The sequence below is a fragment of the Entelurus aequoreus genome, linkage group LG11 (assembly GCF_033978785.1).
Source record: "Entelurus aequoreus isolate RoL-2023_Sb linkage group LG11, RoL_Eaeq_v1.1, whole genome shotgun sequence".
NCBI lineage: Eukaryota > Metazoa > Chordata > Actinopteri > Syngnathiformes > Syngnathidae > Entelurus > Entelurus aequoreus.
This window is the reverse complement of record NC_084741.1, coordinates 12,948,115-12,965,765: the sequence shown is the minus strand read 5'-3', so window position 1 is coordinate 12,965,765 and position 17,651 is coordinate 12,948,115. Positions and strand designations below refer to the sequence as shown.

Here is a 17,651-nt window from a genome sequence, read left to right as displayed (position 1 = left end):
AATTTTTCAACGTTGTCTGAATTGATTAATGCGACTATTTTGCAAAGTTATCTCAATTGACTTATACAACTATTTTGCAACGTTGTCTCAATTGACTAATACAACTATTTTGTAAGGTTGTTTTAATTTTACTAATAAAACTCTTTTGCAACTTTGTCTCAATTTACTAACAACTATTTTGCAACATTTTCTGAATTGATTAATGCGACTATTTTGCAACGTTGTCTCATTGACTAATACAACTATGTTGCAAAGTTGTCTCAATTGACTAATACAACTATTTTGCAAGGTTGTCTTAATTTTACTAATACAACTATTTTGCAACGTTGTCTGAATTGATTAATGCGACTATTTTGCAACCTTGTCTCAATTGACTAATACAACTATGTTGCAACGTTGTCTCAATTGATTTATACAACTATTTTGCAAGGTTGTCTTAATTTTACTAATACAACTATTTTGCAAGGTTCTCTTAATTTTACTAATACAACTATTTTGCAACGTTGTCTCAATTGACTAATACAACTATTTTGCAACATTGTCTCAATTTACTAACAACTCTTTTGCAACGTTGTCTGAATTGATTAATGTGACTATTTTGCAAGTTGTCTCAATTGACTAACACAACTATGTTACAACGTTGTCTCAATTGACTAATACAACTATGTTGCAATGTTGTCTCAATTGACTAATACAACTATTTTGCAACATTGTCTCAATTTACTAACAACAATTTTTCAACGTTGTCTGAATTGATTAATGCGACTATTTTGCAAAGTTATCTCAATTGACTTATACAACTATTTTGCAACGTTGTCTCAATTGAATAATACAACTATTTTGTAAGGTTGTCTTAATTTTACTAATACAACTCTTTTGCAACTTTGTCTCAATTTACTAACAACTATTTTGCAACATTGTCTGAATTGATTAATGCAACTATTTTGCAACGTTGTCTCATTGACTAATACAACTATGTTGCAACGTTGTCTCAATTGACTAATACAACTATTTTGCAAGGTTGTCTTAATTTTACTAATACAACAATGTTGCAACGTTGTCTCAATTGATTTATACAGCTATTTTGCAAGGTTGTCTTAATTTTACTAATACAACTATTTTGCAAGGTTGTCTTAATTTTACTAATACAACTATTTTGCAACGTTGTCTCAATTGACTAATACAACTATTTTGCAACATTGTCTCAATTTACTAACAACTATTTTGCAACGTTGTCTAAATTGACTAATACAACTATGTTGCAACGTTGTCTCAATTGACTAATACAACTATTTTGCAACATTGTCTCAATTTACTAACAACTATTTTGCAAAGTTGTCTCAATTGACTAATACAACTATGTTGCAACGTTGTCTCAATTGACTAATACAACTATTTTGCAACGTTGTCTCAATTGACTAATACAACTATTTTGTAAGGTTGTCTTACTTTTACTAATAAAACTCTTTTGCAACTTTGTCTCAATTTACTAACAACTATTTTGCAACATTGTCTGAATTGATTAATGCGACTATTTTGCAACGTTGTCTCATTGACTAATACAACTATGTTGCAACGTTGTCTCAATTGACTAATACAACTATTTTGCAAGGTTGTCTTAATTTTACTAATAAAACTATTTTGCAACGTTGTCTGAATTGATTAATGCGACTATTTTGCAACGTTGTCTCAATTGACTAATACAACAATGTTGCAACGTTGTCTCAATTGATTTATACAGCTATTTTGCAAGGTTGTCTTAATTTTACTAATACAACTATTTTGCAATGTTGTCTTAATTTTACTAATACAACTATTTTGCAACGTTGTCTGAATTGATTAATGCGACTATTTTGCAACGTTGTCTCAATTGACTAATACAACAATGTTGCAACGTTGTCTCAATTGATTTATACAGCTATTTTGCAAGGTTGTCTTAATTTTACTAATACAACTATTTTGCAAGGTTGTCTTAATTTTACTAATACAACTATTTTGCAACGTTGTCTCAATTGACTAATACAACTATTTTGCAACATTGTCTCAATTTACTAACAACTATTTTGCAACGTTGTCTCAATTGACTAATACAACTATGTTGCAAGGTTGTCTCAATTGACTAATACAACTATTTTGCAACATTGTCTCAATTTACTAACAATTATTTTGCAAAGTTGTCTCAATTGACTAATACAACTATGTTGCAACGTTTTCTCAATTGACTAATACAACTATTTTGCAACGTTGTCTCAATTGACTAATACAACTATTTTGTAAGGTTGTCTTAATTTTACTAATAAAACTCTTTTGCAACTTTGTCTCAATTTACTAACAACTATTTTGCAACATTGTCTGAATTGATTAATGCGACTATTTTGCAACGTTGTGTCATTGACTAATACAACTATGTTGCAACGTTGTCTCAATTGAATAATACAACTATTTTGCAAGGTTGTCTTAATTTTACTAATACAACTATTTTGCAACGTTGTCTGAATTGATTAATGCGACTATTTTGCAATGTTGTCTCAATTGACTAATACAACAATGTTGCAACGTTGTCTCAATTGATTTATACAGCTATTTTGCAAGGTTGTCTTAATTTTACTAATACAACTATTTTGCAAGGTTGTCTTAATTTTACTAATACAACTATTTTGCAACGTTGTCTGAATTGATTAATGCGACTATTTTGCAACGTTGTCTCAATTGACTAATACAACAATGTTGCAACGTTGTCTCAATTGATTTATACAGCTATTTTGCAAGGTTGTCTTAATTTTACTAATACAACTATTTTGCAAGGTTGTCTTAATTTTACTAATACAACTATTTTGCAACGTTGTCTCAATTGACTAATACAACTATTTTGCAACATTGTCTCAATTTACTAACAACTATTTTGCAACGTTGTCTCAATTGACTAATACAACTATGTTGCAACGTTGTCTCAATTGACTAATACAACTATTTTGCAACATTGTCTCAATTTACTAACAACTATTTTGCAAAGTTGTCTCAATTGACTAATACAACTATGTTGCAACGTTGTCTCAATTGACTAATACAACTATTTTGCAAATTGTCTCAATTTACTAACAACTGTTTTGCAAAGTTGTCTCAATTGACTAATACAACAATTTTGCAACATTGTCTCAATTTACTAACAACTATTTTGCAACGTTGTCTCAATTGACTAATACAACTATTTTGTAAGGTTGTCTTAATTTTACTAATAAAACTCTTTTGCAACTTTGTCTCAAGTTACTAACAACTATTTTGCAACATTGTCTGAATTGATTAATGCGACTATTTTGCAACATTGTCTCATTGACTAATACAACTATTTTGCAACGTTGTCTCATTGACTAATACAACTGTGTTGCAACGTTGTCTCAATTGACTAATACAACTATTTTGCAAGGTTGTCTTAATTTTACTAATACAACTATTTTGCAACGTTGTCTGAATTGATTAATGCGACTATTTTGCAACGTTGTCTCAATTGACTAATACAACTATGTTGCAACGTTGTCTCAATTGATTTATACAGCTATTTTGCAAGGTTGTCTTAATTTTACTAATACAACTATTTTGCAAGGTTGTCTTAATTTTACTAATACAACTATTTTGCAACGTTGTCTCAATTGACTAATACAACTATTTTGCAACATTGTCTCAATTTACTAACAACTATTTCGCAACGTTGTCTCAATTGACTAATACAACTATTTTGCAAGGTTGTCATGATTTTACTAATACAACTATTTTGAAACGTTGTCTCAATTGACTAATACAACTTTTTTGCAACATTGTCTCAATTTACTAACAACTATTTTGCAATGTTGTCTCAATTGACTAATACAACTATGTTGCAACGTTGTCTCGATTGACTAATACAACTATTTTGCAACATTGTCTCAATTTACTAACAACTATTTTGCAAAGTTGTCTCAATTGACTAATACAACTATGTTGCAACGTTGTCTCAATTGACTAATACAACTATTTTGCAACGTTGTCTCAATTGATTAATACAACTATTTTGTAAGGTTGTCTTAATTTTACTAATAAAACTCTTTTGCAACTTTGTCTCAATTTACTAACAACTATTTTGCAACATTGTCTGAATTGATTAATGCGACTATTTTGCAACGTTGTCTCATTGACTAATACAACTATGTTGCAACGTTGTCTCAATTGACTAATACAACTATTTTGCAAGGTTGTCTTAATTTTACTAATACAACTATTTTGCAACGTTGTCTGAATTGATTAATGCGACTATTTTGCAACGTTGTCTCAATTGACTAATACAACAATGTTGCAACGTTGTCTCAATTGATTTATACAGCTATTTTGCAAGGTTGTCTTAATTTTACTAATACAACTATTTTGCAAGGTTGTCTTAATTTTACTAATACAACTATTTTGCAACGTTGTCTCAATTGACTAATACAACTATTTTGCAACATTGTCTCAATTTACTAACAACTATTTTGCAATGTTGTCTCAATTGACTAATACAACTATGTTGCAACGTTGTCTCAATTGACTAATACACTTATTTTGCAACATTGTCTCAATTTACTAACAACTATTTTGCAACGTTGTCTCAATTGACTAATACAACTATGTTGCAACGTTGTCTCAATTGACTAATACAACTATTTTGCAACGTTGTCTCAATTGACTAATACAACTATTTTGTAAGGTTGTCTTAATTTTACTAATAAAACTCTTTTGCAACTTTGTCTCAATTTACTAACAACTATTTTGCAACATTGTCTGAATTGATTAATGCGACTATTTTGCAACGTTGTCTCATTGACTAATACAACTATGTTGCAATGTTGTCTCAATTGACTAATACAACTATTTTGCAGGGTTGTCTTAATTTTACTAATACAACTATTTTGCAACGTTGTCTGAATTGATTAATGCGACTATTTTGCAACTTTGTCTCAATTGACTAATACAACTATGTTGCAACGTTGTCTCAATTGATTTATACAACTATTTTGCAAGGTTGTCTTAATTTTACTTATACAACTATTTTGCAAGGTTGTCTTAATTTTACTAATACAACTATTTTGCAACGTTGTCTCACTTGACTAATACAACTATTTTGCAACATTGTCTCAATTTACTAACTACTATTTTGCAACATTGTCTCAATTGACTAATACAACTATTTTGCAACATTGTCTCAATTTACTAACAACAATTTTTCAACGTTGTCTGAATTGATTAATGCGACTATTTTGCAAAGTTATCTCAATTGACTTATACAACTATTTTGCAACGTTGTCTCAATTGACTAATACAACTATTTTGTAAGGTTGTTTTAATTTTACTAATAAAACTCTTTTGCAACTTTGTCTCTATTTACTAACAACTATTTTGCAACATTTTCTGAATTGATTAATGCGACTATTTTGCAACGTTGTCTCATTGACTAATACAACTATGTTGCAACGTTGTCTCAATTGACTAATACAACTATTTTGCAAGGTTGTCTTAATTTTACTTATACAACTATTTTGCAACGTTGTCTGAATTGATTAATGCGACTATTTTGCAACGTTGTCTCAATTGACTAATACAACTATGTTGCAACGTTGTCTCAATTGATTTATACAACTATTTTGCAAGGTTTTCTTAATTTTACTAATACAACTATTTTGCAAGGTTGTCTTAATTTTACTAATACAACTATTTTGCAACGTTGTCTCAATTGACTAATACAACTATTTTGCAACATTGTCTCAATTTACTAACAACTCTTTTGCAACGTTGTCTGAATTGATTAATGTGACTATTTTGCAACGTTGTCTCAATTGACTAATACAACTATGTTGCAACGTTGTCTCAATTGACTAATACAACTATGTTGCAATGTTGTCTCAATTGACTAATACAACTATTTTGCAACATTGTCTCAATTTACTAACAACAATTTTTCAACGTTGTCTGAATTGATTAATGCGACTATTTTGCAAAGTTATCTCAATTGACTTATACAACTATTTTGCAACGTTGTCTCAATTGAATAATACAACTATTTTGTAAGGTTGTTTTAATTTTACTAATAAAACTCTTTTGCGACTTTGTTTCAATTTACTAACAACTATTTTTCAACATTTTCTGAATTGATTAATGCGACTATTTTGCAACCTTGTCTCAATTGACTAATACAACTATGTTGCAAGGTTGTCTCAATTGATTTATACAACTATTTTGCAAGGTTGTCTTAATTTTACTAATACAACTATTTTGCAAGGTTCTCTTAATTTTACTAATACAACTGTTTTGCAACGTTGTCTCAATTGACTAATACAACTATTTTGCAACATTGTCTCAATTTACTAACAACTATTTTGCAACGTTGTCTAAATTGATTAATGTGACTATTTTGCAACGTTGTCTCAATTGACTAATACAACTATTTTGTAAGGTTGTTTTAATTTTACTAATAAAACTCTTTTGCAACTTTGTCTCAATTTACTAACAACTATTTTGCAACATTGTCTGAATTGATTAATGCGACTATTTTGCAACGTTGTCTCATTGACTAATACAACTATGTTGCAACGTTGTCTCAATTGACTAATACAACTATTTTGCAAGGTTGTCTTAATTTTACTAATACAACTATTTTGCAACGTTGTCTGAATTGATTAATGCGACTATTTTGCAACCTTGTCTCAATTGACTAATACAACTATGTTGCAACGTTGTCTCAATTGATTTATACAACTATTTTGCAAGGTTGTCTTAATTTTACTAATACAAATATTTTGCAACATTGTCTCAATTGACTAATACAACTATTTTGCAACATTGTCTCAATTTACTAACAACTATTTTGCAACGTTGTCTCAATTGACTAATACAACTATTTTGCAACATTGTCTCAATTTACTAACAACAATTTTTCAACGTTGTCTGAATTGATTAATGCGACTATTTTGCAAAGTTATCTCAATTGACTTATACAACTATTTTGCAACGTTATCTCAATTGACTAATACAACTATTTTGTAAGGTTGTCTTAATTTTACTAATAAAACTCTTTTGCAACTTTGTCTCAATTTACTAACAACTATTTTGCAACATTTTCTGAATTGATTAATGCGACTATTTTGCAACGTTGTCTCATTGACTAATACAACTATGTTGCAACATTGTCTCAATTGACTAATACAACTATTTTGCAAGGTTGTCTTAATTTTACTAATACAACTATTTTGCAACGTTGTCTGAATTGATTAATGCGACTATTTTGCAACGTTGTCTCAATTGACTAATACAACTATGTTGCAACGTTGTCTCAATTGATTTATACAGCTATTTTGTAAGGTTGTCTTAATTTTACTAATACAACTATTTTGCAAGGTTGTCTTAATTTTACTAATACAACTATTTTGCAACGTTGTCTCAATTGACTAATACAACTATTTTGCAACATTGTCTCAATTTACTAACAACTATTTTGCAACGTTGTCTCAATTGACTAATACAACTATTTTGTAAGGTTGTCTTAATTTTACTAATAAAACTCTTTTGCAACTTTGTCTCAATTTACTAACAACTATTTTGCAACATTGTCTGAATTGATTAATGCGACTATTTTGCAACGTTGTCTCATTGACTAATACAACTATGTTGCAACGTTGTCTCAATTGACTAATACAACTATTTTGCAAGGTTTTCTTAATTTTACTAATACAACTATTTTGCAACGTTGTCTGAATTGATTAATGCGACTATTTTGCAACGTTGTCTCAATTGACTAATACAACTATGTTGCAACGTTGTCTCAATTGATTTATACAGCTATTTTGCAAGGTTGTCTTAATTTTACTAATACAACTATTTTGCAAGGTTGTCTTAATTTTACTAATACAACTATTTTGCAAGGTTGTCTTAATTTTACTAATACAACTATTTTGCAACGTTGTCTTAATTGACTAATACAACTATTTTGCAACATTGTCCCAATTTACTAACTACTATTTTGCAACGTTGTCTCAATTGACTAATACAACCATTTTGCAACATTGTCTCAATTTACTAACAACAATTTTTCAGCATCTGAATTGATTAATGCGACTATTTTGCAGTTATCTCAATTGACTAATACAACTATTTTGCAACGTTGTCTCAATTGACTAATACAACTATTTTGTAAGGTTGTCTTAATTTTACTAATAAAACTCTTTTGCAACTTTGTCTCAATTTACTAACAACTATTTTGCAACATTGTCTGAATAGATTAATGCGACTATTTTGCAACGTTGTCTCATTGACTAATACAACTATGTTGCAATGTTGTCTCAATTGACTAATACCACTATTTTGCAAGGTTGTCTTAATTTTACTAATACAACTATTTTGCAACGTTGTCTGAATTGATTAATGCGACTATTTTGCAACGTTGTCTCAATTGACTAATACAACTATGTTGCAACGTTGTCTCAATTGATTTATACAACTATTTTGCAAGGTTGTCTTAATTTTACTAATACAACTATTTTGCAAGGTTGTCTTAATTTTACTAATACAACTATTTTGCAACGTTGTCTCAATTGACTAATACAACTATTTTGCAACATTGTCTCAATTTACTAACAACTATTTTGCAACGTTGTCTCATTGACTAATACAACTATTTTGCAACGTTGTCTCATTGACTAATACAACTATTTTGCAAGGTTGTCTTAATTTTACTAATACAACTATTTTGCAAGGTTGTCTCAATTGACTAATACAACTATTTTGCAACATTGTTTCAATTTACTAACAACTATTTTGCAACGTTGTCTCAATTGACTAATACAACTATTTTGCAACATTGTCTCAATTTACTAACAACAATTTTTCAACGTTGTCTGAATTGATTAATGCGACTATTTTGCAAAGTTATCTCAATTGACTAATACAACTATTTTGCAACGTTGTCTCAATTTACTAACAACTATTTTGCAACGTTGTCTCAATTGACTAATACAACTATGTTGCAACGTTGTCTCAATTGACTAATACAACTATTTTGCAACGTTGTCTCAATTGATTTATACAGCTATTTTGCAAGGTTGTCTTAATTTTACTAATACAACTATTTTGCAAGGTTGTCTTAATTTTACTAATACAACTATTTTGCAACGTTGTCTCAATTGACTAATACAACTATTTTGCAACATTGTCTCAATTTACTAACAACTATTTTGCAACGTTGTCTCAATTGACTAATACAACTATGTTGCAACGTTGTCTAAATTGACTAATACAACTATTTTGTAAGGTTGTCTTAATTTTACTAATAAAACTCTTTTGCAACTATGTCTCAATTTACTAACAACTATTTTGCAAGGTTCTCTTAATTTTACTAATACAACTATTTTGCAACGTTGTCTCAATTGACTAATACAACTATTTTGCAACATTGTCTCAATTTACTAACAACTATTTTGCAACGTTGTCTCAATTGACTAATACAACTATGTTGCAACGTTGTCTCAATTGACTAATACAACTATGTTGCAACGTTGTCTCAATTGACCAATACAACTATTTTGTAAGGTTGTCTTAATTTTACTAATAAAACTCTTTTGCAACTTTGTCTCAATTTACTAACAACTATTTTGCAAGGTTCTCTTAATTTTACTAATACAACTATTTTGCAACGTTGTCTCAATTGACTAATACAACTATTTTGCAACATTGTCTCAATTATTAACAACTATTTTGCAACGTTGTCTCAATTGACTAATACAACTATTTTGCAACGTTGTCTCAATTGACTAATACAACTATTTTGTAAGGTTGTCTTAATTTTACTAATAAAACTCTTTTGCAACTTTGTCTCAATTTACTAACAACTATTTTGCAACATTTTCTGAATTGATTAATGCGACTATTTTGCAACCTTGTCTCAATTGACTAATACAACTATGTTGCAACGTTGTCTCAATTGATTTATACAACTATTTTGCAAGGTTGTCTTAAATTTACTAATATAACTATTTTGCAAGGTTCTCTTAATTTTACTAATACAACTATTTTGCAACGTTGTCTCAATTGACTAATACAACTATTTTGCAACATTGTCTCAATTTACTAACAACTATTTTGCAACGTTGTCTGAATTGATTAATGTGACTATTTTGCAACGTTGTCTCAATTGACTAATACAACTATGTTGCAACGTTGTCTCAATTGACTAATACAACTGTGTTGCAACGTTGTCTCAATTGACTAATACAACTATGTTGCAACGTTGTCTCAATTGACTAATACAACTATGTTGCAACGTTGTCTCAATTTACAAACACAACTATTTTGCAATGTTGTTTTAATTGACTAATACAACTATTTTGCAACCTTGTTTCAAAGTCAGTCTTAAAAGACGTGTATAGTCATTGTTGTATCAATGTCTTGTGCCTGCTGGGCAGATATTCACAGCTGGTTTCTTTGCTCATTAACCAGGTTCCTTAGCTTTGCTTTCGCGCTGAAAATGAGGCAAATCTCACCAAATATTTTGTTATTTTTCTGAAGCGATTGTGGCAACCATTGTGACGGTTACTGATGCCGACATATTTGGAACTTGTTAAAGAAAAAAACACAACGTTAGCACAGCGTCTTTAATCTAATCCAATGTAAAGATGTTATTTCGATGCAGTACGACCCATAGGGTGTTGAGTTTTCACGTCACACGTTCAAGCCCTATGCCTAGTGACCCGAATTCATTTGTTAAAAGACTTGCACATTCTTTGTTGATTCACGTTGTCGCTGCATCTAACAGATCAATGCGTGGATGCCAAACAATTTTCTTCAGCTGAACTCGGGCACAACTGAAATCATTGTCTTTGGCCCACATAAGGAAAAAGAGAAACTCTTATTAGTCACCTTGAAACCTCTCGACTAAAACCGAGTAGTCAGGTTAGAAACCCAGGACTCAGACTTGAACTTTAACAAGCCACTTTAAGTCAGTAACATTAGCAACTTTCTGAAAAACATTGCCAAAATCATAGGAATGGTGTCTAAATCAGACTTATAGAGACTCCTAATCCAAGCCTTTGTCCCCGGCAGGTTAGACCACTGAAACGGTCTTATCAATGTGCTCTCCAAACAAGCTGTAAAGCAACTGCAGTACATTCAGAATGCTGCTGCTCGAGTCCTGACTAGAACCTGGAAGTATGATCATATCAGTCCAGTGCCTTCAGAAGCAAATAGAAACTATTATGAGTCACCTTGAAACCCCCTCCCTGAAACCGGATCATCAGGTTAGAAATCTAGGACTCAGACTTGAACTTTAAAAGTCACATTAGATCAATAACATCTGCAGCTATCTGAAAAAAACATTGCCAAAATTAGAGGAAGGATGTCTGAATCAGACTTATAGAGACTACTCCATGCCCTTGTCTCCGGCAGGTTAGACTACTGAAACGGTCTTATCAATGTGCTCTCTAAACAAGCTGTAAAGCAACTGCAGTACATTCAGAATATTGCTGCTCGAGTCCTGACTAGAACCTGGAAGTATGATCATATCAGTCCAGAGCCTTCAGAAGCAAATAGAAACTATTATGAGTCACCTTGAAACCCCCTCCCTGAAACCGAGTCATCAGGTTAGAAATCCAGGACTCGGACTTGAACTTTAAAAGTCACATTAGATCAATAACATCTGCAGCTATCTGAAAAAAACATTGCCAAAATTAGAGGAAGGATGTCTGAATCAGACTTCTAGAGACTACTCCATGCCCTTGTCTCCGGCAGGTTAGACCACTGAAACGGTCTTATCAATGTGCTCTCCAAACAAGCGGTAAAGCAACTGCAGTACATTCAGAATGCTGCTGCTCGAGTCCTGACTAGAACCTGGAAGTATGATCATATCAGTCCAGTGCCTTCAGAAGCAAATAGAAACTATTATGAGTCACCTTGAAACCCCCTCCCTGAAACCGAGTCATCAGGTTGGAAATCCAGGACTCGGACTTGAACTTTAAAAGTCACATTAGATCAATAACATCTGCAGCTATCTGAAAAAAACATTGCCAAAATTAGAGGAAGGATGTCTGAATCAGACTTATAGAGACTACTCCATGCCTTTGTCTCCGGCAGGTTAGACTACTGAAACGGTCTTATCAATGTGCTCTCCAAACAAGCTGTAAAGCAACTGCAGTACATTCAGAATGCTGCTGCTCGAGTCCAGACTAGAACCTGGAAGTATGATCATATCAGTCCAGTGCCTTCAGAAGCAAATAGAAACTATTATGAGTCACCTTGAAACCCCCTCCCTGAAACCGAGTCATCAGGTTAGAAATCCAGGACTCGGACTTGAACTTTAAAAGTCACATTAGATCAATAACATCTGCAGCTATCTGAAAAAAACATTGCCAAAATTAGAGGAAGGATGTCTGAATCAGACTTATAGAGACTACTCCATGCCCTTGTCTCCGGCAGGTTAGACCACTGAAACGGTCTTATCAATGTGCTCTCCAAACAAGCTGTAAAGCAACTGCAGTACATTCAGAATGCTGCTGCTCGAGTCCTGACTAGAACCTAGAAGTATGATCATATCAGTCCAGTGCCTTCAGAAGCAAATAGAAACTATTATGAGTCACCTTGAAACCCCCTCCCTGAAACCGAGTCATCAGGTTGGAAATCTAGGACTCGGACTTGAACTTTAAAAGTCACATTAGATCAATAACATCTGCAGCTATCTGAAAAAAACATTGCCAAAATTAGAGGAAGGATGTCTGAATCAGACTTATAGAGACTACTCCATGCCCTTGTCTCCGGCAGGTTAGACCACTGAAACGGTCTTATCAATGTGCTCTCCAAACAAGCGGTAAAGCAACTGCAGTACATTCAGAATGCTGCTGCTCGAGTCCTGACTAGAACCTGGAAGTATGATCATATCAGTCCAGTGCCTTCAGAAGCAAATAGAAACTATTATGAGTCACCTTGAAACCCCCTCCCTGAAACCGAGTCATCAGGTTGGAAATCCAGGACTCGGACTTGAACTTTAAAAGTCACATTAGATCAATAACATCTGCAGCTATCTGAAAAAAACATTGCCAAAATTAGAGGAAGGATGTCTGAATCAGACTTATAGAGACTACTCCATGCCTTTGTCTCCGGCAGGTTAGACTACTGAAACGGTCTTATCAATGTGCTCTCCAAACAAGCTGTAAAGCAACTGCAGTACATTCAGAATGCTGCTGCTCGAGTCCAGACTAGAACCTGGAAGTATGATCATATCAGTCCAGTGCCTTCAGAAGCAAATAGAAACTATTATGAGTCACCTTGAAACCCCCTCCCTGAAACCGAGTCATCAGGTTAGAAATCCAGGACTCGGACTTGAACTTTAAAAGTCACATTAGATCAATAACATCTGCAGCTATCTGAAAAAAACATTGCCAAAATTAGAGGAAGGATGTCTGAATCAGACTTATAGAGACTACTCCATGCCCTTGTCTCCGGCAGGTTAGACCACTGAAACGGTCTTATCAATGTGCTCTCCAAACAAGCTGTAAAGCAACTGCAGTACATTCAGAATGCTGCTGCTCGAGTCCTGACTAGAACCTAGAAGTATGATCATATCAGTCCAGTGCCTTCAGAAGCAAATAGAAACTATTATGAGTCACCTTGAAACCCCCTCCCTGAAACCGAGTCATCAGGTTGGAAATCTAGGACTCGGACTTGAACTTTAAAAGTCACATTAGATCAATAACATCTGCAGCTATCTGAAAAAAACATTGCCAAAATTAGAGGAAGGATGTCTGAATCAGACTTATAGAGACTACTAATCCATGCCCTTGTCTCCGGCAGGTTAGACTACTGACATGGTCTTATCACTGTGCTCTCTAAGCAAGCTGTAAAGCAACTGCAGTACATTCAGAATGCTGCTGCTCGAGTCCTGACTAGAACCTGGAAGTATGATCATATCAGTCCAGAGCCTTCAGAAGCAAATAGAAACTATTATGAGTCACCTTGAAACCCCCTCCCTGAAACTGAGTCATCAGGTTAGAAATCTAGGACTCGGACTTGAACTTTAAAAGTCACATTAGATCAATAACATCTGCAGCTATCTGAAAAAAACATTGCCAAAATTAGAGGAAGGATGTCTGAATCAGACTTATAGAGACTACTCCATGCCCTTGTCTCCGGCAGGTTAGACTACTGAAACGGTCTTATCAATGTGCTCTCCAAACAAGCTGTAAAGCAACTGCAGTACATTCAGAATGCTGCTGCTCGAGTCCTGACTAGAACCTGGAAGTATGATCATATCAGTCCAGTGCCTTCAGAAGCAAATAGAAACTATTATGAGTCACCTTGAAACCCCCTCCCTGAAACCGAGTCATCAGGTTAGAAATCCAGGACTCGGACTTGAACTTTAAAAGTCACATTAGATCAATAACATCTGCAGCTATCTGAAAAAAACATTGCCAAAATTAGAGGAAGGATGTCTGAATCAGACTTATAGAGACTACTCCACGCCCTTGTCTCCGGCAGGTTAGACTACTGACATGGTCTTATCACTGTGCTCTCTAAACAAGCTGTAAAGCAACTGCAGTACATTCAGAATGCTGCTGCTCGAGTCCTGACTAGAACCTGGAAGTATGATCATATCAGCCCAGAGCCTTCAGAAGCAAAGAGAAACTACTATGAGTCGCCTTGAAAACCCCTCCCCGAAAAAACAGAGTCGTCACGTTAGAAATCTAGGACTCGGACTTTAACTTTAACAGTCACATTAGATCAATAACACCAGCAGCTTTCTTCCACCTGAAAAACATTGCCGAAATCAGAGGAAGGATGTCTGAAGTGTGTCTCCAGCAGGTTAGACTACTGTAATGGTCTTATCACGTGCTCTTTAAACAAGTTGTAAAGCAGCAGCAGTACATCCAGAATGCTGCTGCTCGAGTCCGGACTAAAACCAGGACATACCACCACACAAGTCCAGTGTTTAGGTCACTGCACTGGCTTACTGCTGCTCAGAGAATAGACTTTAAAACAGCTCTCCTTGTGTACAAGTCAGTTCATGGTCTTGTACCAAAGAACATCTCGGACACGTTAGAATTATATGAACCATCTGAGAACCTTTAGGGAGTGGTCTACTCCTGGTGCCCAGAGTCAGGACCAAACATGGTGAACCTGCGTTTCAGTTTTATGCTCCTAAACTCTGGAATAGTCTTCCAGAAGATGTGAGACAGGCCTCGGCATTGGCAATGTTCAAGTCCAGGCTTGAAATCCAGTTCTGCATATGACAACTGAACGTATTTTACTCAAACTCTTTGATTTTAATTTGAATTATGATTGTTTTTACAATTATTTTATTCTTACTTTTGGAATTGCCTTGAGTACGAGTTGTGCTCTTCAAATAAACTTGCCTTGTCTTGCCTAGAACTGGACTAAAACCTTTTTGGAGTTTGCGTTGCCTAGAACTGGACTAAAGCTATGACATACCTTATCGAAAATAACTAAAAGTGTGAGAAAAACTAGTAAACATTTCTGCCAAAACCCCGACTGCTGGTAATGGAAATGGAAGATGGAAGAAACACTGACTCAGAATACTGAATGACAAACGAACCCGGTCTTGAGGTTGAGAATGGCGTCCTCCACACCCCTCTGGTTGTATTTGCCCATGTACTGGTGCATGTCCGGGTAGTTGGAGCGGATGTTTTTTTCCGTGCTCCCGTTGGGCACCGTGCCAAACTTCAGAGGTGGGTATTGCTCCTCGGGATGCTGAAACTAAACGAGAGGTGGAAGGGGCAAAAGACACCTCAGGCTGTGCACCGATTTGTTTGAACTATTTCTGTGCCTTCTTGCAGACTCATTTGATACACTTTGAACACAGTCAGATCTTTGAGGAACAAAGGTCAACCTGTGGACTTTAAGCAGCACTTAGAACTGCTTAAAGTACACGTTTAACAACTGCGATGTTGATTGAGATGGTTTTCTTTTCTTCAAGTCCTTCATGGTAATCAATTCAACACTTCAGTTCATGGTATTTGGCTGCCTTTCGGCTTAAATGGACTTTCTTTTTTCCACAGTACAGCTCATTGGTATTCAAGCACTGAAGTACCTTCTTGTCCGAGAGCCCCGACACCGTGTCAATGTACTCCTCCTGGATCATGAAGGCAGCGAGGTTAGCAGTGTAGGAGGCCAGGAAGATGACGGCAAAGAAGGCCCAGATCAGCACCATGATCTTGCTCGTTGTTCCCCTGGGGTTCTCCACGGGCACTGAGTTGTTGAAGACGATGGCCCATAAGAGCCAGACGGACTTTCCTATAGTGAAAGTTGACCCGCCCGCCTCTGTTCAGAAAGACGAGAAAGGGAATGGTTAATGCTTTGTGAAACTGCAGTCTGCTCTTCCAGTCTACGTTTTCTACTCTTGGATTAGTTCTAGGAGGAACAAGAACACATTGGATGAGGACATACTTGCCAACCTCGAGACCTCCGATACCGGGAGGTGGGGGGCGTGGTCGGGGGTGGGGCGGGGGAGTGGTTGGGGGCATGGTTAAGAGGGGAATATATTTTAGCTAGAATTCACCAACTCAAGTATTTCATATATATATATATATATATATATATATATATATATATATATATATATATATATATATATATATATATATATATATATATATATATATATATATATATATACATATATATATATATATATATACATATATATATATATATATATATACATATATATATATATATATATATATATATATATATATATATATATATATACATATATATATACATATATATATATATATACATATATATATATATATATATAATCCTCAGGATAAAATCTCCTGAGGATTGAGGAAAACCCCTCATGAAACAGGCCTGTAGAGATGAAATAGTCTTGTGATTTTTTTCCCACACATACATATATATATATATATATATATATATATATATATATATATATATATATATATATATATATATATATATATATATATATATATATATATATATATATATATATATATATATATATATATATATATATATATATATATATGTATGATACTTGACTTTCAGTGAATTCTAGCTATATATATATATATATATATATATATATATATATATATATACATATATATATATACATATATACATATATATATATATATATATATATATATATATATATATATATATATATATATACATATATATATATATATATATACATATATATACATATATACATACATATATATATATACATATATATATATACATATATACATACATATATATATATACATACATATATATATATATATACATACATACATACATATATACATACATACATACATATATATATATATATATATATATACATATATATATATATATATATATATATATATATATATATATATATATATATATATATATATATATATATATATATATATATATATATATATATATATATATATATATATATATATATATATATTTATTTTTTTTATTATACATATTAATAAAATAAATACTTGAATTTCAGTGTTCTGGAGGCTATCCAGTAGATGGCAGTATTGCCCTGTTTAAGAGTGTCACAACATTGCTGTTTACGGCAGAAAAACTGCTTTACGGTAGACTAAACG

At 33.0% G+C, this 17,651-nt stretch overlaps 1 protein-coding gene across 1 annotated transcript in view; it reads right to left on the bottom strand.

Annotated features, from left to right (window-relative positions):
• The window catches only part of LOC133659790 (glutamate receptor ionotropic, NMDA 2D), a 209,443-nt gene that overhangs the window by 48,033 nt on the left and 143,759 nt on the right, over positions 1-17,651 (bottom strand). The window contains exons 11-12 of the mRNA XM_062062527.1: positions 16,088-16,317; positions 15,593-15,753 (exon numbers count right to left, since the gene is read on the bottom strand). Coding sequence (XP_061918511.1) covers positions 15,593-15,753; positions 16,088-16,317 — 391 coding nt within the window. The remainder of the gene's footprint in view (positions 1-15,592; positions 15,754-16,087; positions 16,318-17,651) is intronic.